The sequence below is a fragment of the Schistocerca piceifrons genome, chromosome 4 (genome assembly GCF_021461385.2).
Source record: "Schistocerca piceifrons isolate TAMUIC-IGC-003096 chromosome 4, iqSchPice1.1, whole genome shotgun sequence".
Taxonomy (NCBI): Eukaryota; Metazoa; Arthropoda; class Insecta; order Orthoptera; family Acrididae; genus Schistocerca; species Schistocerca piceifrons.
Genome location: NC_060141.1, coordinates 545558291 through 545582488, shown reverse-complemented (window position 1 = coordinate 545582488; position 24198 = coordinate 545558291). Strand labels below are relative to the sequence as shown.

At 41.0% G+C, this 24198-nt stretch overlaps 1 protein-coding gene across 1 annotated transcript in view; it reads right to left on the bottom strand.

Moving 5' to 3' along the window:
* Positions 1-387: 387 nt before the first annotated feature.
* LOC124794643 overlaps positions 388-24198 on the bottom strand; it is a 59509-nt gene continuing 35698 nt past the window's right edge. The window contains exons 3-4 of the mRNA XM_047258161.1: positions 2102-2284; positions 388-496 (exon numbers count right to left, since the gene is read on the bottom strand). Of these exons, the coding sequence (XP_047114117.1) occupies positions 400-496; positions 2102-2284 (280 nt within the window). The 3' untranslated portion in view covers positions 388-399. The remainder of the gene's footprint in view (positions 497-2101; positions 2285-24198) is intronic.

The following is a 24198-nucleotide window of genomic DNA, read 5'->3' as shown; positions in this document are numbered from 1 at the left end:
GGATGTCTGTGTAGGATGCACGGGGATGTCTGTGTAGGATTTCTTCTGAAAGCTAGCAAAGTTTTCATTCTCATTTGTGTATGCCTGGCACCAATTCAACACTTCTGCTATTGGTGGTCAGTAGTTTCCTTTGCTTCAAATTGTTTATATTTTGCCAGAACTTTCATTATGATACGCATAATGTCAAATAAGAATAATATCCATGTTCCAACAGGAACTCAGAAAATTACAAGAAGATATCTTTATTTTATCTTTTTCTTTTAATACACTAGTGGAGGTTTTTTGTTTTTGAATACCACAGAACTAAAAACACTAATAAATCCTGTCACTATCATAAAATCACATCACATAAATAACTGAATGTAAAAATATGCACATCTTTATTTGAAGTATACACACTTAATTATTTATTGTCTTATACTGAAACAAGAGCCTCTTCTTTTTCAAGTCACATCTCTTTCTTAGTATTTTGTTAACAGCAATATCCACACCAATCCTAGAAAGAAAACATAAAATATAAAATTAATGCAGAATTATCTGATATACTATGCCAATAATCTGGAAATTATGACTTGCATGTTCTGATGTTACACATCACACTGTAAATTTTCAGGAACTTTTTAAAAATACAACAAACATAATACACAAAAAATATTATACACTAATACAGGTAACTGATACTTTTTGAAGTAGTTCACAGCCAATATGACAGTAGTTTACTTCACAATGAGTGTGGGTCAGACTACATTTTTAAGACATATTAGGGTATTTTCATGAAGCAAAACACAGTTTTATATCGTTGAAGCCTGATACAGAAAGTCAGTTCTGGCTAAATTCAAAAATATTGGAAGAAAGAAAAAATAAATTACTGAAGACTGTACAATGCGCAGCCTCCCCCCCCCCCCCCCTCCCACACACACACACACACACACACACACACACAGTGAATGTGAGTGAGTCAAGGAATTCAAATATTTGAGAACCATAATCAGAGATACTTTATTTAGTAAAACAGAATTTAAAGTCAGAATCAAAGCAGGCAAAAGATGCTTCCACTAATTACTGAATTCTTGGAGAATAACAAGAGAGTGATTTCATTGTTTTCATGTATCATGGATCATAAGTGAAATCCCTCACTATGAAATCAAGAAAGTCAGTTTGCAATTATGGCACACTTTTTTAATTTTTTGCAAATGATGATTTATACTCAAATTATGCATGCTCTCTCTCTCTCTCTCTCTCTCTCTCTCTCTCTCTCTCTCTCTCTGACAAACACACACACACACACACACACACACACACACACAGAGTTCAACTTAAGACTCTACAAGACTCTAATACTTCCTGTCTTTTATGGATGTAAGGCCTGGAGCACAAGAAAATGAGAATTAAAATAGCTCCTCATGTTTTAGAGAAAGGTCCTTACGAAAATCTACAGGTGAATTAGAGACAATGGCTCTGGGGAGTGGAGAAGTCTTCAGAATTCATAGATAGATTATCTGTACCAAGCTCAATATTGTAGAACTGGCTAAGAGTAAGATCTTAGAATGCTTTGGACGTGTGTTTAAGCTGAATAATGAATGATGGCCAAAGACTGCCACAGACATGGTATTAGTTGGCCAAAACCAGGGAAATACCAGAGAAGAGATGGACAGAAAGAATAAAAGATGACCTGCAAAATCTTGGACTCTGGGATCATTGGAGGATCATTGCAGAAAACAAAGTAGGATGGAAAGTCTCAGTCATGAAGTTATGTAGTCCTCTGAGCCTCATAACATAAAAGAAGATAAATGAGGTTGTAAATGCAGAGCTAAATTTTAATTGAATTTTAACTTGCTCCTTGAGGTGTTTCACATTCTCTCATACTTATAACTATCATATCAGATAAGTAAGATGCTGAGTATCCATATAACAGTTGGTCTATGCTGTGATCAAATATCTGAAATTCTGAAGTAAAACCACTTTGTATGATTCATTACCATGTAATATGTATACAATCAACATATCAAGCAGGCAACTTCATCACCATCATCATCATCATCATCATCATTATTATTATAATTTGTGTTATACTTTGTAGGAATCCTAAATGAACACTCACACAGCGACACATTCGACACGGAATTCCAGCTCGATGGCAGGTCGGTGCAGGTCTCTCAGGCCTGGCAACTGCCATGGCCTTTGCATATCGAATCTGTTCTGCATCATGATGTTCAGGAGGTACCAACTGTTTACACCTAGGTACTGGTGGTAGGTGAAGACATGGGAAACAATCCCTGCGATACTGTATACAAGATTTGAAAATTAAAATCATAAAGTAACCAGGAATAATAATAATAATAATAATAATAATAATAATAAACAACATGAAATTTACATCAAACTGACAGATTTTTTGAAATATCATAATTATCATTACAACCAATGCTATTGCCATAATCATCAAGGCCTTTATAAAATCATTCTGATATAAGATGAATGAATGAAAAAAAGGAAGAGTAGTGTTTTATGTCTTACTGGTGATAAGGTCACTAGAGATGGAACAGAAGCTCACAATAGACAAGGATGGTGAAGGAAACTGGCTGTGATATTTCCAAAAGAGCCATCCTGGCTTTGAGGTTAAATAATTAGGGGACACCAAAGTAAACCTAAGTCTGAATGGTCAAATAGCTATTTGAACTCTGCTCTTCCCAGATATGAGACTTGCTTATTACCCAATGCTCCACCACCTTGCTAGAACTATCTTCAAATATGTAGTCAATATACGAGTCATCCACAAAGTAAGTTCCGTTTCTATTTCCATCCACGGCAGTCCTACGGTCGCAGTTCCAAGCATGCGCCAGCAGTAACTCTGACTCAAGGAGAAGACATGTACGCTATTTTCAGATTGCTGCTGCCGAGTTGTGCTTTGTAGTGCTTCTTTATAATGTCAGCCGTAATTGAAAATGCTGCCGTATGTGAAATCAGATCTGTGATTCGTTTTCTAAATGAAAAGAAAGTTAAACCAAAGGAAATTCATTGGCAAATCTACAACGTTTACGGGCAAAATGCTATGAGTGATTCAATGGTTAGAAAATGGGTCAGACTGTTCAATGAAGGACGTGATCAAGTGCACGATGAAGAACGTAGTGGACGCCCGTCTGTGGTTACTGATGAACTGGTTCACTCAAATGAAGAGAAGATTAAGCACAACCGTAAGTTTACACTTAGTGCCCTTGCTATGGAAGTTCTGCAAATCTCATGATCACTAATTCATGAAATTGTTACTGAAAAACTGAAATTTCGAAAACTTTGCTCACATTGGGTACCCAAAATTCTTACTGGACAACACAAAAAACAAATGGGCAGTGCACTTCAGGTTTTGACAAGCTACAATCAATGAAGAAGGCAATGGTTTCTTTCTCAGATAGTCATGGGGGATGAAATTTGGGTATCGTACAACACCCCTGAAACAAAACGGCAATCAATGGAACGAAGGCATATTTCATCCCAACAAAGGTTAAGCCTAAGCAAATCTTGACACCTCGAAAAGTCATGTGCACCATTTTTTGGGACAGAAAAGGCATTTTGCTGGTTGATTTCTTAGCAAGAGGCCAAACAATCACTTCACATGGCTACGGCAAGACCATTAAGAAACTATGCCGCGCAATACAGACCAAGCACCGAGGATTATTGTCAAAAGGTGTTGTTTTTTTCCACAATAATGACTGACCTCACATGGCGAATGTGAGCAAACAGCTCTTACAGGAATTTCACTAGGGCACGTTTGATCATCCTTCGTACAGCTCAGACCTCGCTCCTAGTGACTTTCATCTCTTCTTACATATAAAATGTGTCCTTGGTGGTCAACACTTCATCGATGATGATGAGCTGAAAGAACATGTTACCATACAGTTGAATATACAGACGGCAACCTTCTATGAAGAAGGCATACAAAAATTTGTGCCATGCCGACAAGTGCCCACAAAATTTCGAAAGCTATGTAGAAAAGTAATTTAACAGTTGTAGATTTTTGCACAATAATTTTTTTTCTGTGTCTGTGCACGTTTGTTTTATATAACGTAGCATTTGAGATGTGGTGCTATAGACGAATGTTGAAAATTAGGTGGACTGATAAGGTAAGGAATGAGGAGGTTCTACGCAGAATCGGGGAGGAAAGGAATATGTGGAAAACACTGATAAGGAGAAGGTACAGGATGATAGGACATCTGCTAAGACATGAGGGAATGACTTCCATAGTACTAGAGGGAGCTGTAGAGGGAAAAAACTGTAGAGGAAGACAGAGATTGGAATACGTCAAGCAAATAATTGAGGACGTAGGTTGCAAGTGCTACTCCAAGATGAAGAGGTTAGCACAGGAAAGGAATTCGTGGCAGGCCGCATCAAACCAGTCAGTAGACTGATGACCAAAAAAAAAAGTTTTCAGAGCCAGTGGCCCGGCCCCTTGTTCTGGCAGAACTGGGGTGAGAAGGAAAGCCTGATTGTAGGGACTACACCAGATGAAATTTAAAGACCTGAGAGCTTAAAGGTGGAAGATAGGATATACGTAAGACAGAGATTACTGCCAAAACATCATGCATGAGTCAGTAAGCATGAAAAGCTAAGTCCACTGTATGTGACAGAGGTGAGAGGGGAGACAGGGGGGGGGGGGGGGGGGGGGGAGATAATAGGCAGGTTAGAAAATGAAAGATACAGAAAACTAAAAGGGAATGAAGAAGAAATAGTTACTGTGAAAAAATGCCGAGGCTGAAGAAATTAACATAAATTAAGGCAGGTAGGTAGCAAGAACCAAGGACATGTTGCAATGCCAGTTTTCACTTGTAGAGTTCTGAGAACTGGTGTTTAGGGGAAGAACCCAGATGGCATGTGTGACGAAACAGGCCCTGAGGCCATGACTGTCATGTTGTAGGGCATGTTCTGAAACATGTTATTGTTTGTTAACATTATACACTCTCTGACAATGCCCATGGTAGTCACACTGATCTAAAGGACCGAAAAGCAGCTGGTATACAACATGTGTCATTTCACAGATAGCTCTCCCTTTGATAGTATATATTTTGCCAGTTAGAAGGCTGGTATAGGTTGTGGTAGGAGGACACATACAGCAAGTTTTACAGAGGGAGAATGGTCAGGAGCCATACAGGAGGGAAATGGTTGCAGAAGGAGCATAGGGTCCGACAAGAATGTTGCAGAGATTGGGAGGGTGATGAAAAGCTATTACAGGTGTGTTGGGGATAATGTCAGAAAGAATGGACCTCATTTCAGGGCACAAGTTTAGGAAGTCATAGCCTTGTCAAAGTAACTGATTAAAAAATTCAAGACCAGGATAATACTGACTGACAAGGGGTTACCCCTAAGTTGTGTTTTGGAGGGGTTACCAGTACCAGGATTGTATATGGTTGATTGGGAAATCTGCTTTGGAACTAGGGTCTTGGGGTAATTACATTCAGTGAAGGCTGAAGTGAGAATGGTGGTGTACTGCTGTGAGGAGTCGGCATCTGAACAAACATGTTTGCCTCAATGCCAAGGCTGTATGGGAAGGATTGTTTGACATGGAATGGATGGCAACTTTCAAAATGTGAGCTGTTGGTTAGTACATTTGAAGTAAACAGAAGTGTGCAGCTGACCTTTGGTGAGAATGAGGTTGACATCAAGGGGAGTGCCATGGATTCTGAGCAGGACCTCGTGAAACTTAATTGCGAGAATGTATTTAAGAGGGTCCATGAATTTTAACATGTCAGCCCCACCGTGAGTCCATATGGTAAAGCTGTTATCAACGTATCTGAACAGGCTGAAGGCCTATGGATCCCAGGAAAAACCCCTCCAAGTGACCCATGAAAAGGTTTGCATAGGAAGGAGCCATTTTGATTGCCATGGCAGTAACCCTGATCTGTTTGTATGTCTTCCCTTCAAAGGTAAAGTAGTTTTGGTACGTGTAAAGTTAATTAAGGTGAGCAGGAAGAATGTTGTAGGTTTGGAATCAGGTGGATGCTAACTGAGGAAATATTCAGCAGCAAGCACACTATGTACATGGGAGATATTGGTACAGAGGGAGGTGGAATCAATGGTGAGAAGCAAGGTGTGTGGTGGGAGCGGAACAGACACAGATTTCATATGATCTAAGAAATGGTTGGTTTCTTTAATATACAAAGGAAGTCTCTGTACTGTAGGTTGAAGATGATCAACTACAGCGGATATATGTTCAGTGGGTGCTTTGAAGCCAACAACCATGGGACAGATAGGGTGATTGGGTTTGTGGATCTTAGGAAGTAGGTAAAAGGTGATTAGTGTAGACCTTCACTTACATACTCCCACCGGTCAAGTATCACAGTGTAGATCTTATGTATGTTAGGAGGATAATGATGGCATCTTCAGCTTTTAGAGAACGAAGAGCCTGGATTTCTACAGAGAAAAAATTAGGGTCATGCTGAAGGGACCCTTTTCTTGATGATGACTTCATTCTCACCAAAGATAACTACACACTTCTGTTGACATTAAACTAACAAACAACAGTACTTACATTTTGGCAGTTGCCCTCCTTTGCAATTGAGGAAAATGTATTTGTTCAGATGCAGACTCTTTATAGCAATACCACACCATTCTCACCACAGCCTTCACTGGACATGGTTACTCCACGAGCCTAGTTCAAAATCAGTTTTCCCAGGCCATCACATCCAATCCTGGTACTGCTGATTCCCCAGGAACAAAGAAAAAAACATTTAATGGTATTAATCAGCTACTTCAACAAGACTATGACTTCCTAAAATCATGCCGTGAAATAAGGTCCATTCTGTCTGACATTTTGCCCATCACATATAGAATAGCATTTCATCACCCTCTCAAACTTCACAACATCCTTCTCAGACCCTACGGCCCTTCTGCACCCATTTCCTACACTATGGCTACTACCCCTGTGACTGTCCCCACCATAAGACATACACTGTGCACCACCCTACCACCACCTACACCAACCCTGTAACAGGCAAAACTTATGCTATCAAAGGGAGAGTCATCCATTAAACAATACGTCATATAACCAGCTGTTCTGTAAACACAGTTTGGCCTTTTACATTGGTATGACATCCCCAAGTTATCAGTTAGGATGAGTGGGTGCGAGCAGAAGGTGTATAATGGCAATGTACAACATCCTATTGTGGAGCATGCCCTACAATTTGACAGTCATGGCCTCAGTGCCTGTTTCACCACAATGAGTCTTTCCATCTCATCTCGTCCAGTAATCCTCCGGGATTCTGGGTGATTTTTTGAATGCTCCCCATTTTTGAAGCATCACCAGTGCTTTTGCTTCACCCCTCTTCCTTCCATTTCATCCCTTCTGTCAGAAGAAAAAGCCACTGGCTCAAAGTTAACACTTTTAATGCACATTCTTCTGCTGCCACCTGGTGAGTAGAATTTTAATCTATCCAATTACATTATATTTTCAAAACTGATCATTGTTAGATATGAAAGACAATTTTGCTTTACTAGGTATAATGACCACAAACAAATTGTTTTGAAATTCTAAATAATTTGTTTGTAAGTATTCCATGTTTAGATAGGATTGAAAACAACATAAAAATATGGGAAACTAATAGCCTTCTTTTACTTTTCCAATAAATAATATTTCATTACATAACTTTGTACCAAAGATATTAAAGAGAATTTAAGTTTTTGGTTATGAATATAACTCCATTGAGAAACCTCAGACTAATTATACAATGTATTGTTTTATTTTTCAGAGTATATATACACTCCTGGAAATGGAAAAAAGAACACATTGACACCGGTGTGTCAGACCCACCATACTTGCTCCGGACACTGCGAGAGGGCTGTACAAGCAATGATCACACGCACGGCACAGCGGACACACCAGGAACCGCGGTGTTGGCCGTCGAATGGCGCTAGCTGCGCAGCATTTGTGCACCGCCGCCGTCAGTGTCAGCCAGTTTGCCGTGGCATACGGAGCTCCATCGCAGCCTTTAACACTGGTAGCATGAAGCGACAACATGGACGTGAACCGTATGTGCAGCTGACGGACTTTGAGCGAGGGCATATAGTGGGCATGCAGGAGGCCGGGTGGACATACCGCCGAATTGCTCAACACGTGGGGCGTGAGGTCTCTACAGTACATCGATGTTGTCGCCAGTGGTTGGCGGAAGGTGCACGTGCCCGTCGACCTGGGACCGGACTGCAGCGACGCACGGATGCACGCCAAGACTGTAGGATCCTACGCAGTGCCGTAGGGGACCGCACCGCCACTTCCCAGCAAATTAGGGACACTGTTGCTCCTGGGGTATCGGCAAGGACCATTCGCAGCCATCTCCATGAAGCTGGGCTACGGTCCCGCACACCGTTAGGCCGTCTTCCGCTCACGCCCCAACATCGTGCAGCCCGCCTCCAGTGGTGTCGCGACAGGCGTGAATGGAGGGACGAATGGAGACGTGTCGTCTTCAGCGATGAGAGTCGCTTCTGCCTTGGTGCCAATGATGGTCGTATGCGTGTTTGGCGCCGTGCAGGTGAGCGCCACAATCAGGACTGCATACGACCGAGGCACACAGGGCCAACACCCGGCATCATGGTGTGGGGAGCGATCTCCTACACTGGCCGTACACCACTGGTGATCGTCGAGGGGACACTGAATAGTGCACGGTACATCCAAACCGTCATCGAACCCATCGTTCTACCATTCCTAGACCGGCAAGGGAACTTGCTGTTCCAACAGGACAATGCACGTCCGCATGTATCCCGTGCCACCCAACGTGCTCTAGAAGGTGTAAGTCAACTACCCTGGCCAGCAAGATCTCCGGATCTGTCCCCCATTGAGCATGTTTGGGACTGGATGAAGCGTCGTCTCACGCGGTCTGCACGTCCAGCACGAACGCTGGTCCAACTGAGGCGCCAGGTGGAAATGGCATGGCAAGCCGTTCCACAGGACTACATCCAGCATCTCTACAATCGTCTCCATGGGAGAATAGCAGCCTGCATTGCTGCGAAAGGTGGATATACACTGTACTAGTGCCGACATTGTGCATGCTCTGTTGCCTGTGTCTATGTGCCTGTGGTTCTGTCAGTGTGATCATGTGATGTATCTGACCCCAGGAATGTGTCAATAAAGTTTCCCCTTCCTGGGACAATGAATTCACGGTGTTCTTATTTCAATTTCCAGGAGTGTATCTTCATAATTAGAACAGGGACCTATGTTAAAGGAACTCATGCTTTTATATGACATTAGAGGAAATGACAACACCATTGTAATTCTTTAATGCTCTCCTAGCTATGTGTATTAAAGAAATAATGCTTCTGCAGTGTCAAAACTGTTAGCAAACAGAAAGTAACATTTTGAGGCTGCTATTGAAAATATCCAGCAACAATTGCAAATAGCATTGGTCAAGAAATGTTTCTCAAAATATTACTTTCAAAGACCGCTGTATGATGGTTTCATTCTGACCAATGAAATTACTGACATAGAGAGCAAAAAATTGTGAAGGAGTTAAATTTTGTAAGTCTACTGATCGACAATTTTGTGACTATAACAACTGTTGTTGTTGTGGTCTTCAGTCCTGAGACTGGTTTGATGCAGCTCTCCATGCTACTCTATCCTGTGCAAGCTTCTTCATCTCCCAGTACCTACTGCAGCCTACATCCTTCTGAATCTGCTTAGTGTATTCATCTCTTGGTCTCCCTCTACGATTTTTACCCTCCATGCTGACCTCCAATACTAAATTAGTGATCTCTCGATGTCTCAGAAATGTCCTACCAACCGATCCCTTCTTCTAGTCAAGTTGTGCCACAAACTCCTCTTCTCCCCAATTCTATTCAATACCTCCTCATTAGTTATGTGATCTACCCATCTAATCTTCAGCATTCTTCTGTAGCACCACATTTTGAAAGCTTCTATTCTCTTCCTGTCTAAACTATTTATCGGCCACGTTTCACTTCCATACAAATACTTCCAGAAACGACTTCCTGACATTTAAATCCATACTCAATGTTAACAAATTTTTCTTCTTCAGAAACGCTTTCCTTGCCATTGCCAGTCTACATTTTATATCCTCCCTACTTCGACCATCATCAGTTATTTTGCTCCCCAAATAGCAAAACTCCTTTACTACTTTAAGTGTCTCATTTCCTAATCTAATTCCTTCAGCATCACCTGACTTAATTTGACTACATTCCATTATCCTCATTTTGCTTTTGTTGATGTTCATCTTATACCCTCCTTTCAAGACATTATCCTTTCCATTCAGCTGCTCTTCCAAGTACTTTGCTGTCTCTGACAATTACAATGTCATCGGTGAACCTCAAAGTTTTTATTTCTTCTCCATGGATTTTAATACCTACTCCGAACTTTTCTATTGTTTCCTTTACTGCTTGCTCAATATACAAGCTACAACCCTGTCTCACTCCCTTCCCAACCACTGCTTCCCTCTCATACCCCTCGACTCTTGTAACTGCCATCTGCTTTCTGTACAAATTGTAAATAGCCTTTTGCTCTCTGTATTTTACCCCTGCCACCTTTAGAATTTGAAAGAGAGTATTCCAATCAACATTGTCAAAAGCTTTCTCTAACTCTACAAATGCTAGAAACGTAGGTTTGCCTTTCCTTAATCTTTCTTCTAAGATAAGTTGTAGGGTCAGTATTGCCTCACGTGTTCCAACATTTCTACGGAATCCAAACTTATCTTCCCCAAGGCCGGTTTCTATCAGTTTTTCCATTCATCTGTAAAGAATTCGTGTTAGTATTTTGCAGCTGTGACTTATTAAACTGATAGTTCGGTAATTTTCACATCTGTCAACAGCTGCTTTCTTTGGGATTGGAATTATTATATTCTTCTTGAAGTCTGAGGATATTTCGCCTGTCTCATACATCTTGCTCACCAGATGGTAGAGTTTTGTTAGGGCTGGCTCTCCCAAGGCTATTAATAGTTCTAATGGAATGTTGTCTACTCCGGGGGCCTTGTTTCGACTCAGGTCTTTCAGTGCTCTGTCAAACTCTTCACGCAATATCGTATTTCCCATTTCATCTTCATCTACATCCTCTTCCATTTCCATAACATTGTCCTCCAGTACGTCGCCCTTGTATAGACCCTCTATATACTCCTTCCACCTTTCTGCTTTCCCTTCTTTGCTTAGAATTGGGCTGCCATCTGAGCTCATGATATTCATGTAAGTGGTTCTCTTGTCTCCAAAGGTCTCTTTAATTTTCCTGTAGGCAGTATCTATCTTACCCCTAGTGAGATAAGCCTCTACATCCTTACATTTGTCCTCTAGCCATCCCTGCTTAGCCATTTTGCACTTCCTGTCAATTAGCTACACATAAAAACAATAAAAATCAAATAATATATTATTTACAGTTCCATAAAAAAAAACCTGTAAGTTATGTTTCAATTCCCATCCTAACATAAATTGTAATGCAATTCCAACATATTGTTGGTGTCAAGATCAGCAATTCAATTTAGTTGCAATTTATGAATTAATGTTTCTGTCACAGTTACACATAATATTTTTATCAATGACTAGTTTCCAACATTTTTGTTCATTTTCAAATTGTGATTTACAATATTAATACCAAACTAAGGATCTGCTGATCACTGACCTCGTGCTACTTGCATCATATGACATAGAGCACCTATATGTTAATGCCCAGTAGATGAAACTTTAAAAATAGCAATAAAAATTTGGTACACAAAAAGGCAAACTGATTTAATTTCTTGGACTACTAAAATTTAGCTAAGTTTTAATTACTTTGAATTTGATGAGATGATGTACCCACAGAAGGCTGGTTTGGCAATAGGCATTTGCCTTTCTGGGTTTTCATCAGCCATATTTATCAGTAATATAAAGACAGTGGTGTTTTAGAATGTTCCACATTTGACACAGAATATAGACGTGTGCAAATGTAGACGATACACTTATTACAGTAAGAGAAGGGGAGGAGGGTCTGCATGCCCTAGAGAAAGAATCTGAAAGGAAGTTTTATTTCTTAGACTTAACAGAAAACAAACTTAAAATTTCTATCCACTGTAAACCCATATATTCAGATGCAATAATAAGGTACGACTAACCATTCACTACAACACAAAAAGATGTATTCCTTTGCCATAGTGCTCACCTAGATGTAAGCTTCCATCATATGAAAATGACAATACAATGAGGGTTATGCATCTTCAAACAAGTAGCAGTAGTCAGTGGCTTTATAATAATAATAAAAAAAGAAAAGCTTAGTTACATAGAGACTCAAAATACAGAAACACTGAAAAAACACAAAGAAAAAAGTTATTAGTGAAAGATTATGGCTCCATTACAAAAAAGTTAGCACAGGCTTTCCATAGGGAGTACAAAATAACATAAAAGACAGCAGGTCAACTGAGGTTGACAGTAAGGCATAAGGTTGTAAAAATGCATATGGCATGTACAAATTACAGTGTGAAATGTATAATACTTTTATGTGGGACATAATGGTTGGAATTTTGCAACTAGGTACAACAGCAACAACAAGGCAACTTTTGACCATCATTTGTGAAGCACAAAACATATAGCAGATAGCATTGAAAATACTATGAAAACTTGACATATCAGCTAACCGAATGAAACTGGACATAGCTGAATAATATGCAATACATAAAAAATGATTTATGATTCAATAAAGCTGTCAGTTGATGACCATGCACGGCAGTAATTTCTAAAACAATGTGACAATGTCCAAGACATTTATCAAAATAATAATGGTGTATTTAGCTTAAATGTTATCTTCTTTGGAGGGACCATCTGTCAAATTTTAATGTATGAACTACTAAAGATCCTTATCAAATTTTGAAAGCAGGAAAGAGTGTTGCAGCTAGAGTTCAGTGTACCTAGGAACACATTTTTTGGGTTAATGCTTCAGTCTGGTAACTGATTTTAGAATTGCACCAAGGAATGGATGCTAGAGACTGCCACAATCAATTTCCACCATTTTCTACAGTTTTTGTTGTTGCTATAAATGAAGTTGTGTCTTGTGTAGCATTTGTAAATATTTTGAGTTCTACACATTTGAGTGCTGTATATTATATTAAACCCTGCAGTGATGCATGCACATAATTCCATAACGCCGTACGTGCAGCAGTGCTATGTTGTAGTCCACAGAGGGTGTGAGCGTGGGTGTGGGTGTGGGTGTGGGTGTGTGCATGCACGAGAGAGAGAGAGAGAGAGAGAGAGAGAGAGAGAGAGAGAGAGAGATCACTGTCACAGCCCACCACGGGCTCCAGTCTATTTAAGGCTAGCCGAGCTAAGCTTAGCCTCAGTTCTTTGTGTGAATTGCTACAGCTCTTTGTGTGTGTCACTGGTTCCTGCTGAATGTTACTTAAATACTGTGCTCAAGTTGTTAAGGCTTCCATGGAATAAAGTTGTGTCAGTCTACTGGTCATATTGTCGTTATACCTAATTACAAAATGATTGGCAGTGAGTGTGGTCCTTTCCTCCATGCAAATTTCTTCTCTGGTTTATTCTCTATTCATTCTCATGATGGTCAATGGTGTTACAGATGACATTTTATGTCAGCTGGTTCAACAGTAAGAATCATTCACCATGGTGTTGCACCACCAGTCACAGGTACTGGACAACTGAAGTCAGGTACTTCAGCCACTGGCTTCTGATATGTCCAGTTGGCAAGCTACTAAATCTGTGTCACATGCTGTTCTGCCCTACACAGCACCCTTGATTTATCTCCTTCTCTTTTATACATACAATGAGTGTGCTGAGGAATGGGACATGTACAAGAAATGTCTCCAACAACACTTTCAAGCTTCTATGATTACTGATGGTATTTTGTGTGCTGCCTTGTTCCTTTCATGGATATCGCCAAGAGTGTATCAGTCCTATGTTGACTTGCCCCTTCGCAGGATCCATCTTCTTTAACATTTTACCAAATGTGTAAACCTCTTTCATAATGCTACTGTAAGTGCACCAATGTTATTGCATTCTGGGTTGAGTTTTCCTGCTGTAGGAAGTGGCCACATCAAACCTATCAAGCATTGGTGACTGAACTCCATGGGTTAAGTTGTGATCATCATTTTGTTAAAATGTGCATAAAGAGCCATATGCTGACTGGATGGTAAGAGATATTATTATTTGTTTAGCTCTGGATCGTGAGGTACAAGAGCATGCTCTCCAGTGTGAAAATCCATCCCCCTCTGAGATTTTAACTATGCACAGTTGTTTGAATTGTTGCTATCTGTGGGTAACCAAACTGAATCATGGTGTGAGGTATCAGGAATCTAACTCTCTCCTCCACACCAAGCTTCAGATAGTTCACAGGGGAAGGACTTGGTCATGGTGGTCCACACATGAACACGGTGTCAAAGTGGCCAGCCTCACTCCCAACAGCAGCTGCACCAACAAAGTAAACAGACTGGTAAATAGCAATGTACGTTTTCCACGCAGCCATCCTGCCCTTATTGTTTCATTAACCATGAGTGTCCAGACTGCCCAAAAAGTTGGGCTGCTTGTCATAATTGCAACCAAAAAGATCACATATCTTCTGTTTGTAACACAAAAATTCAGCACAATGATTCTGATGCAGATATGGACACAAATATTGTCAGCTATTTCTGTTGTGCATAACAAGATTTTCATTGATGTTACGGCTTTTCGCAAAGTTCTGCACATGCAAGTGGATACAGATGTTGTGGTAACCTAGTTATGCTCACAAACTTATATGGATTTGGGCTTCCCTCCACTTCTCCCTGTGTCATGAAGGTTAATAAATTCTGACTCATGTTCAATTCTCTGCACCACCTGGTCGCTTACGTTTCTTCTTGTAGCTAACACACATACAGAGAATCTTTTTGGATTATACTCTTTTAAAATGTTTGGTTTCACTATTTCATATAAAGTGAATTTAGTGTCTGAACTAGTGCTTTATACACAGATGCATTATGTTCTGAGTTTTCCTCTTTGTTCTCTCCTGGATTGGGGTATGCCAACAATTATCAAGTACACATTAGCATGAAACCTTCAGCTTGGCCTCATTTTTTCCAGGCCTGTCTGGTTGCAGTGGCACTCATGGAACAAGTCAAAGCTGAATTAGATTGCCTCAAGAAATCTGGCACTGTTTAGACTATTGCATCATATGAGTGGTCAACCCTCTTAATCATAGTAAAGAAACCAATGGACCGGCTACTCCTCTGCAGTGATTTTAAAGTTTCTGTGAACGCACAAGCTATAGTGGATACATACCCGATACCACACCCAGATTCTTTGCAGTTACCTCATTGTCAATATTTCTCAAAAATTAACTTGTAGGATGTCTATTTAAAACTCTCTGCAAAAAACGAAGTCAAAATGTATGCTAGTTGTCAATACCTCTTTTGGACTGTACCAATACTCGTGGTTGCCTTTTGGAGTTACAAGTGCTCCCACTACTTTTCAATGTTTTTTCGGGGCAGCTTACAGCATCTATACTAGGTTACATAAAGTATTTGGATGACACTGTAGTTTGTGGTGCCTCAATTGAGGAACATTTACAAAATCTCTGTCCTTTTTTTTCTGTCCTCCAAGAGGCCAGGTTGAAGTGTATAGTTTAGAAAAAAGGCAATTTTTTCAACCCTCTATTGTTTATCTTGGGTTTGAAGTTTCTCATGAGTATCTCAAACCCTTGCATCAACATGTTTCTGCTATTGTTTTGCTTCCACACCTGATGTCAGTCACAGAACTTCAGGGTTTTCTAGGGATTTGCATACCATAAATTTTTGCTTGGGGTAGCGATAATCACAGAACTGTTACATGCACACTGCTGTGCAAAGGGACTGTTTCACTCGTCACCAGCTTGTGAAACTGTACTTTCCACCCTTAAGACCATGTCACAGTCTGTGCCCCGCTTAGTGGCGTTCCAATCAGGACTTGGTCCTTGCGATTGATGCTTCACAGTACGGGTTGGAGGTGGTACTGGTTCATAGATATCCCAATGGCTCTGAGTGGCCTATTGCTTATGCCTCAAAATGCTGACTGTGCTCAAACTAGGTGCTCTAATATAGAAAAGAAAGCTTTGGCCATTGAGTATGCTGTGAACAGTGAAGACTTGTGAGGTGTTATGTCCTAGCCAGTAATGCCACCCGAGCCCGCTGCCAAAAGGTTGGCAGCATCAAAGTCCGGACGCCGTCCGCATAAGCAGCGCCAGCGATACAGGAAATCGCCGCAAGTCTGCACGCGCCACCGCTGGCTTCTGGCTTCTTAAGCGCTGGAGTCGCGAGCGCTAGGACAGTTCTGTATTCGCCGCTCAGTTGTATACTCGCCACCGAATTGTGTACTTGCTAGTCAGTTGTGTGTTCATCGCAGCAGAGTTGTTGTTTGTCGTCAGCCGACGCTGACCTAGCCGCTCCGACTCGAACTAGACAGATTTCTGTAGACACCGAGTTCACTACTGTGTTACTGTATCTTCCTTAATAAAAGATAAGTACCGACTTTTATTTAATGTGAGTGTTTGGGCTTTCATCTTTCTGTTCACTGTTCCAGCGGACCGGTCGGCCCGCTATTAAAAGTGTGGCGGTGACTTCGTAAGCCATTTCTACAGCCAAGTGTTTGTCGCTACGAACACCGCCACAAAATGAGGAAACATTCTGGGTGTTCACAAATTTTTAGACTCAGATAAATATGAGAGTGTTAAATTAATAGCATCTGCTGTATAACAGTTATGCTTATCAGCAAGCTTGTATAACTACTGCCACTGCCAATAATAATAATAATAATAATAATAATAATAATATAATAATAATAATAATAATAACAGTAGTAATATTAATAATGATAAGATGCATAACTTATCTGACAAAAGAAAGAATTGTTATTGTGGAATTTTGTAATTAAATACAGTTTAAGGCAATAACAAAATAACGTGTAAGCTTTTGCATTTTTGTGAAAGTGAGAGATTGTGTGCTTCTCCAGTTTTTTGGACAAATGTAAAAGATCCCTAACAGCTGTATTAGTTCATAAATTCACTTCCAGGATGAAAATCAGATATTCTTACGCTGTACCCACATAACAGTTTGTGTTAACTGTACACTTCCTTGTTAAATGTTCACTTGTAGTCATGTTTATTTTATTTCATCACTCTCTCAATCAAAGGATCTGTTCTCAGAGGCCCTAGTTCCTTTGAAGCTAACTTTTCCTGGTAATTTACTTTTTCTGTTTCCAGAATGAGATTTTCACTCTGCAGCAGAGTGTGCACTGACATGAAACTTCCTTGCACATTAAAGCTGTGTGCTGGATCAAGACTTGAACTCAGGACCTTTGCCTTTCGTGAGCAAGTGATCTACCGACTGAGCCACCCAAGCATGACTCAAGGCCCCTTCTCACAACTTTACTTTTCTCCTAGCATATAAAATAGATTCAACATACTTTATGTCTACACTAAACACAAAAGTCGATTCCCACACAGTAAACAACCAACCCCAAACACAAAATGCCATTTGTGGTAATGATTAAACTCAAGTAGTAATGTCTACCAACATGGTCACTTGACTAGAAAAGCAATGAGGTGCTGAGATCCATAAGAGATTAAAGCACACCTCCATTGATCCCACGTTTAAGTGAATATCAGAGAAACCAGTGATCCAGCTTTTCGTGAATTTTCATATATACAATGTGGGCCTACAGCACAGATAAACCTGACTCACACTCACCATAAGATCAATGGATTTCACAAGCATGAATAATTTCTACACTCTCACAATTGACGGTGATGCGCTTTAGGCCCTTCCAATTCTCATTACCTCAAATGGTTTACTTATGATAAAATTCATAACTTAGTGTCTATAACTCATTCAGAAACCCACAAAAAATGTTTACTGTCAGTACGACTTTAATATATACCAATGTCTGATCTAATTTGACTACAGTATATAGTGAGTGAATTAGCATGTCTGAAGGGTGTTCTATCATCTAGCAAAATTTATGCAGAGTGAACAGGGATAAATGTCTGCCGCAGTGTGCTATCACCTGGTGCCGCTGATGTAAACTGCTGATCGAGTGGCAAGAGCTAGCTGTTTACATTGTGAGCTATGCATATAGCTTATCAAATCCTTACGTATTTGGCCCTTAAGGCAATTACATCATGTGAGCTGTGCATGCGCAAAAGCTCCTTAAAACGTACACAACTGAAGATGTGCTCACGACCCTGTTGCCAAGTTTCATGAGTCTAGAGGAGCAGTAGCACGGTAGATGTAAGTGCCACATCTTTCCGGCTGCAGCATCTATGTTATGTTTAGCAGCATTCAAAGAAAAATAATCAACAAATTCGGAAGATATCAAAAGTTAAGGTGTTCATGTGCTCTCGTGCTCTTACACAGCAGCTGCCACTGACTGTGAAGAAATTCTAAATTTTTTCTCTATGGTACTAAATTCCACCTGGTCACTGATCAAAAAGTATTGGTTTCCTTATTTAAACCTTCTATGTCATTACCAGATAAAGCAGTACATCACATTCAATGTTGGGCTCTTCTCCTTTCGTGTTACAATTATGAGATTCATTTCCACCCTACAAATCAACATGTAAATGCCGATGCTTTGTCCCATCTGCCGGCCAGTTCAGATTCAGGATTTGATCAGGAGGAATTGCTTCATTTTCACATTGATGTTTCCACAGAGCAGATGGTTGATGGTTTTTCTGTAACTAGCACACAGATCGCGAAGGCTGCAGCTTCAGATTCCGTTTTGCAGAAGGTCATTACATTCATAAAACATGGTTGGCCAGATTCACCACCTTCTCATGCATCTCATCCCCACTGTAATTTACATCTACATCTACTGACTTCAATTCTCTGTTGTGGATGGTGATCTGCTTTTAGACACGGATCACACAGCCCCTTGGGTAGTCATCACCTAAGTGCTTCTTTTGGAAGTTCTCTTTTTATTACGTGCAGATCATTTGGGTGTATCATGCACAAAAGCCTTGCTTGGATGGTGACATCAGCCACCTGGTTGCCTCCCGTTCACAGTGTACAATGCACCAAGCAGCTCCCTGGGTGTCGCTGTCTCCTTAGCCGACACCGCCGCATACATGGGACTGTTTACATGAGGATTTCACTGCTCCTTTTCTGAACACTTATTGGCTGTTGGCCACTGAAGCATATTCTCATTTTCTGTATCTTGTTCATTATGTTTCCACATCCACAACTGTTTTCACTTGAAGGCATGCCCATGACAATAGTGACCAATAATTTTCATCGCAAGAGTTTGCGTCATTTTGCGGTTCCTGCGGTATCCATCACATCCTTACCCCATTGTTCCATCCACAATCTAACGGGGAGGAGGAACGCAGAACACCTTGTGCAAACATTCAGAACTCAGAATAAAAAGTGTTTTGCCAACTGTTCATCAAATGTTGCCTTATATCAGTTTCCCTCCTCATGCCATTTCACACCATTCAGCAAGAAGTGCCCTGCAGAGCTACCCCAAGGGCACCAGCTGAGAACACTGTTACAACTCTTGCATCCTCCATCTGGACATCAACCTGTGCATCCACCATGCCTTTCCAGCCAGGTGTAGCTGTTTGGGCATGCGGTTTTGGACATTGCCCTAAATAGATTCCAACTGTCATTGCCAAATGCCTGGGGCAACATTTGCTCAAGGCACCATGATCAGCTTTGCCTTCACATGGATGGCCATGGCCCCCCTGATGTCACACCATCACCTATGAACTTGTACACATCACGCATCACATCACCTGCTGTTGCCGGTTCTTCATTGCTACATGGGTGTGGTTGTCCATCCTCGGTGGTGTAACCAGCAGTTCCTCTATTGCTTCTGACATCATCATCATCAGGGATTCCATCACCCACTCCTGGGCAACCGCTGATACCAGTATAATCAGCATTGCGAGCACTGTCACCAGAGCCGATGCCTGAGGTCAACATGGAAACAGCCCTGGCAACACCAGTGTCGCCGTGTGGTTTCAAATGGGAAAGTGGGAACAGAATGTGTCCTTGCCTGAAACACATCAGACTGCACACTCCTGTTGCAGCACACCACCTTGGCAGAGCCCAGCGGACAAGGACAGCAGGGAAATCTCCAGAATCCATGATTTCCTTAAGAAAGGAGGAATGCAGTGACGCATCTGCATACTTTCAAAGGGATGCGCGTGCAGCAGTACTATGTCATCCGCAGACAGCACCTCAGACTTGTGTCTGTGTTCTTTGTGTGCGTAATTGGTTCCCACTGAACATTACTTAAATACTATGCTCAAGCTGTTAATGCTTCCACGAAATAAAGTTGTGTCAGTCTACTGGTTGTGTTGTGCTCATACCTAATTACAACAAAGGTATTTGGAATATTTTGTTAATTCTTCATTCACAGAATTTTATGGTAAGTAAAATTGTATAAATTTTGAAAACTAGCAATATAAAGTCTGCTTAATTTGATTTCACTCATTTATTATTGATGTGCAACGGAGTAATAATGTAACAGACTATTAAATTTTGGGGTTGCTTTGTCTTGAAAATTACAACTTCAAAAAACTGTCACAATAAATATGAATAATTTAAAGTAAAGAAAATCATGCTGCCCACTCCTAAAAAATCCAAGTATACTGAGTGTTCCCTAGCTGTACATTTATGCACTAGTTATCTTTGTACACAGTAATCATAATTTATTTGTAACAAATCAATTTTAATATGATAACACCAAAAATTGAAATAATTTTATGCTCCCCACTCACCTTTTACAACTTTATGCTCAAAGTCCACAGTAGGTTGGCATGAAAATTTACAACAAAGTGATAGGAAAGGAATTGCTCATTATTAATTTAGAAACATTGAAAAAATCTTATGACAAACTGGTGTAGAATTTTACCATTCAATTGAAAAATTCATGGACAATAAGCAGGAGAGGAATGTACTTAGGTTGTTAAAGTTCATTTTTTTTTTAAGAAAAAACAGCTTGTGCTGTGTGTCAATTATGTATTCAGTACAGTATAGTACATTAATGATATTTTAAAGAAATCTGTAAAAAATTGTTGTGTGTGAGAAGTCTCGCATACACTACGTCAACAATTTGAAATTATATGTTACACGGTAATAAGCTTCTATTCTATTCAGTATTGACAAGAGTTTCTTCATTGCAAGGCTTTTGAATTTCAATTGAATATTTGTTCCTAGGTACATGACGATGTTGTACCTTGTCCCCTCCCACATTTGGAAAAACTTTACTTTCCCACAGTAATTTTTGTAATTTCAGAAAAAACTGCAGCACATAAAAGGTGCATACCATAATTTAAAAATGGAATAAGAAAATATAATGAACTTCTAGAGAGAAAGACTGTAAAGCATTCAAAGATACAACACTCTCCCCTTCCAATGAAACTACAATAGAGTCAAATCACATTTGTTATTCTGATCTGATGTAAGAACAGAATATATTGCATGCTCCATTGAAATCGTGAACAGTCAAGCACACAAAAACAGGTATGTCACAACATGTGTTCCATTACTGAATCTGTGCAGGCAAATTGTTTGGAAATTATTTATGTATTGAAACATTTTGTATTTTATGCTTCTTTATTAATATTATAGGTAATTGTATGGAGTGTAGCCATGTATGGAAGTGAAACATGGACGATAAATAGTTTGGACAAGAAGAGAATAGAAGCTTTCAAAATGTGGTGCTACAGAAGAATGCTGAAGATTAGATGGGTAGATCACATAACTAATGAGGAGGTATTGAATAGAATTGGGGAGAAGAGAAATTTGTGGCACAACTTGACCAGAAGAAGGGATCGGTTGGTAGGACATGTTCTGAGGCATCAAGGGATCACCAATTTAGTATTGGAGGGCAGCGTGGAGGGTAAAAATCGTAGGGGGAGACCAAGAGATGAATACACTAAGCAGATTCAGAAGGATGTAGGTTGCAGTAGGTACTGGGAGATGAAAAAGCTTGCACAGGATAGAGTAGCATGGAGAGCTGCATCAAACCAGTCTCAGGACTGAAGACCACAACAACAACAACAACAACATAGGTAATTGTTTAAAAATGTTTGAAACTAGTCACCAATAAAACTATTATTTGCAATATAATAGAGGGAAACATTCCACATGGGAAAAATATATCTAAAAACAAAGATGATGTGACTTACCAAACGAAAGTGCTGGTAGGTCGATAGACACACAAGCAAACACAAACATACACACAAAATTCAAGCTTTCGCAACAAACTGTTGCCTCATCAGGAAAGGGGGAAGGAGAGGGAAAGATGAAAGGATGTGGGTTTTAAGGGAGAGGGTAAGGAGTCATTCCAATCCCGGGAGCGGAAAGACTTACCTAAGGGGGAAAAAAGGATGGGTATACACTCGCACACACACACATATCCATCCACACATATACAGACACAAGCAGACATATTTAAAGACATATGTGGCTGAGGGAGTTCGTCAGCTTTCAAACAACACTACATACAAAGTTTGCCAAGGTAATCCCATTCCTGATGTCCAGGTGGAGCTTCAAGGAATCCTCAGAACCTTAGGCCCCCTACAAAACCTTTCACCTGACTCTATCAACCTCCTGACCCCACCAACACCCCGCACCCCTACCTTCTACCTTCTTCCTAAAATTCACAAACCCAATCATCCCGGCCGTCCCATTGTAGCTGGTTACCAAGCCCCCACAGAACGTATCTCTGCCTACATAGATCAACACCTTCAACCCATTACATGCAGTCTCCCATCCTTCATCAAAGACACCAACCACTTTCTCAAATGCCTGGAATCCTCACCCAGTCTGTTACCCCCAGAAACCATCCTTGTAACCATTGATGCCACTTCCTTGTACACAAATATTCTGCATGTCCAGGGCCTCGCTGCGATGGAGCACTTCCTTTCGCGCCGATCACCTGCCACCCTACCTAAAACCTCTTTCCTCATTACCTTAGCCAGCTTCATCCTGACCCACAACTTCTTCACTTTCGAAGGCCAGACATACCAACAATTAAAGGGAACAGTCATGGGTACCAGGATGGCCCCCTCATACGCCAACCTATTCATGGGTCGCTTAGAGGAAGCCTTCTTGGTTACCCAGGCCTGCCAACCCAAAGTTTGGTACAGATTTATTGATGACATCGTCATGATCTGGACTCACAGTGAAGAAGAACTCCAGAATTTCCTCTCCAACCTCAACTCCTTTGGTTCCATCAGATTCACCTGGTCCTACTTCAAATCCCATGCCACTTTCCTTGACGTTGACCTCCACCTGTCCAATGGCCAGCTTCACACGTCCGTCCACATCAAACCCACCAACAAGCAACAGTACCTCCATTATGACAGCTGCCACCCATTCCACATCAAACGGTCCCTTCCCTACAGCCTAGGTCTTCGTGGCAAACGAATTTGCTCCAGTCCGGAATCCCTGAACCATTACACCAACAACCTGAAAACAGCTTTCGCATTCCGCAACTACCCTCCCGACCTGGTACAGAAGCAAATAACCAGAGCCACTTCCTCATCTCCTCAAACCCAGAACCTCCCACAGAAGAAACTCAAAAGTGCCCCACATGTGACAGGATACTTTTCGGGACTGGATCAGACTCTGAATGTGGCTCTCCAGCAGGGATACGACTTCCTCAAATCCTGCCCTGAAATGATATCCATCCTTCATGAAATCCTCCCCACTCCACCAAGAATGTCTTTCCACCGTCCACCTAACCTTTGTAACCTCTTAATTCATCCCTATGAAATCCCCAAACCGCCTTCCCTACCCTCTGGCTCCTACCCTTGTAACCGCCCCTGGTGTAAAACCTGTCCCATGCACCCTCCCACGACCACCTACGCCAGTCCTGTAACCCGGAAGGTGTACACAATCAAAGGCAGAGCCACGTGTGAAAGCACCCACGTGATTTACCAACTGACCTGCCTACACTGTGAAGCTTTCTATGTAGGAATGACCAGCAACAAACTGTCCATTCGCATGAATGGACACAGGCAGACAGTGTTTGTTGGTAATGAGGATCACCCTGTGGCTAAACATGCCTTGGTGCACGGCCAGCACATCTTGGCATAGTGTTACACCGTCTGGGTTATCTGGATACTTCCCACTAACACCAACCTGTCAGAACTCCGGAGATGGGAACTTGCCCTTCTGTATATCCTCTCTTCTCGTTATCCGCCTCGCCTCAATCTCCGCTAATTTCAATTTGCCGCCGCTCATACCTCACCTGTCTTTCAACAAAATCTTTGCCTCTGTA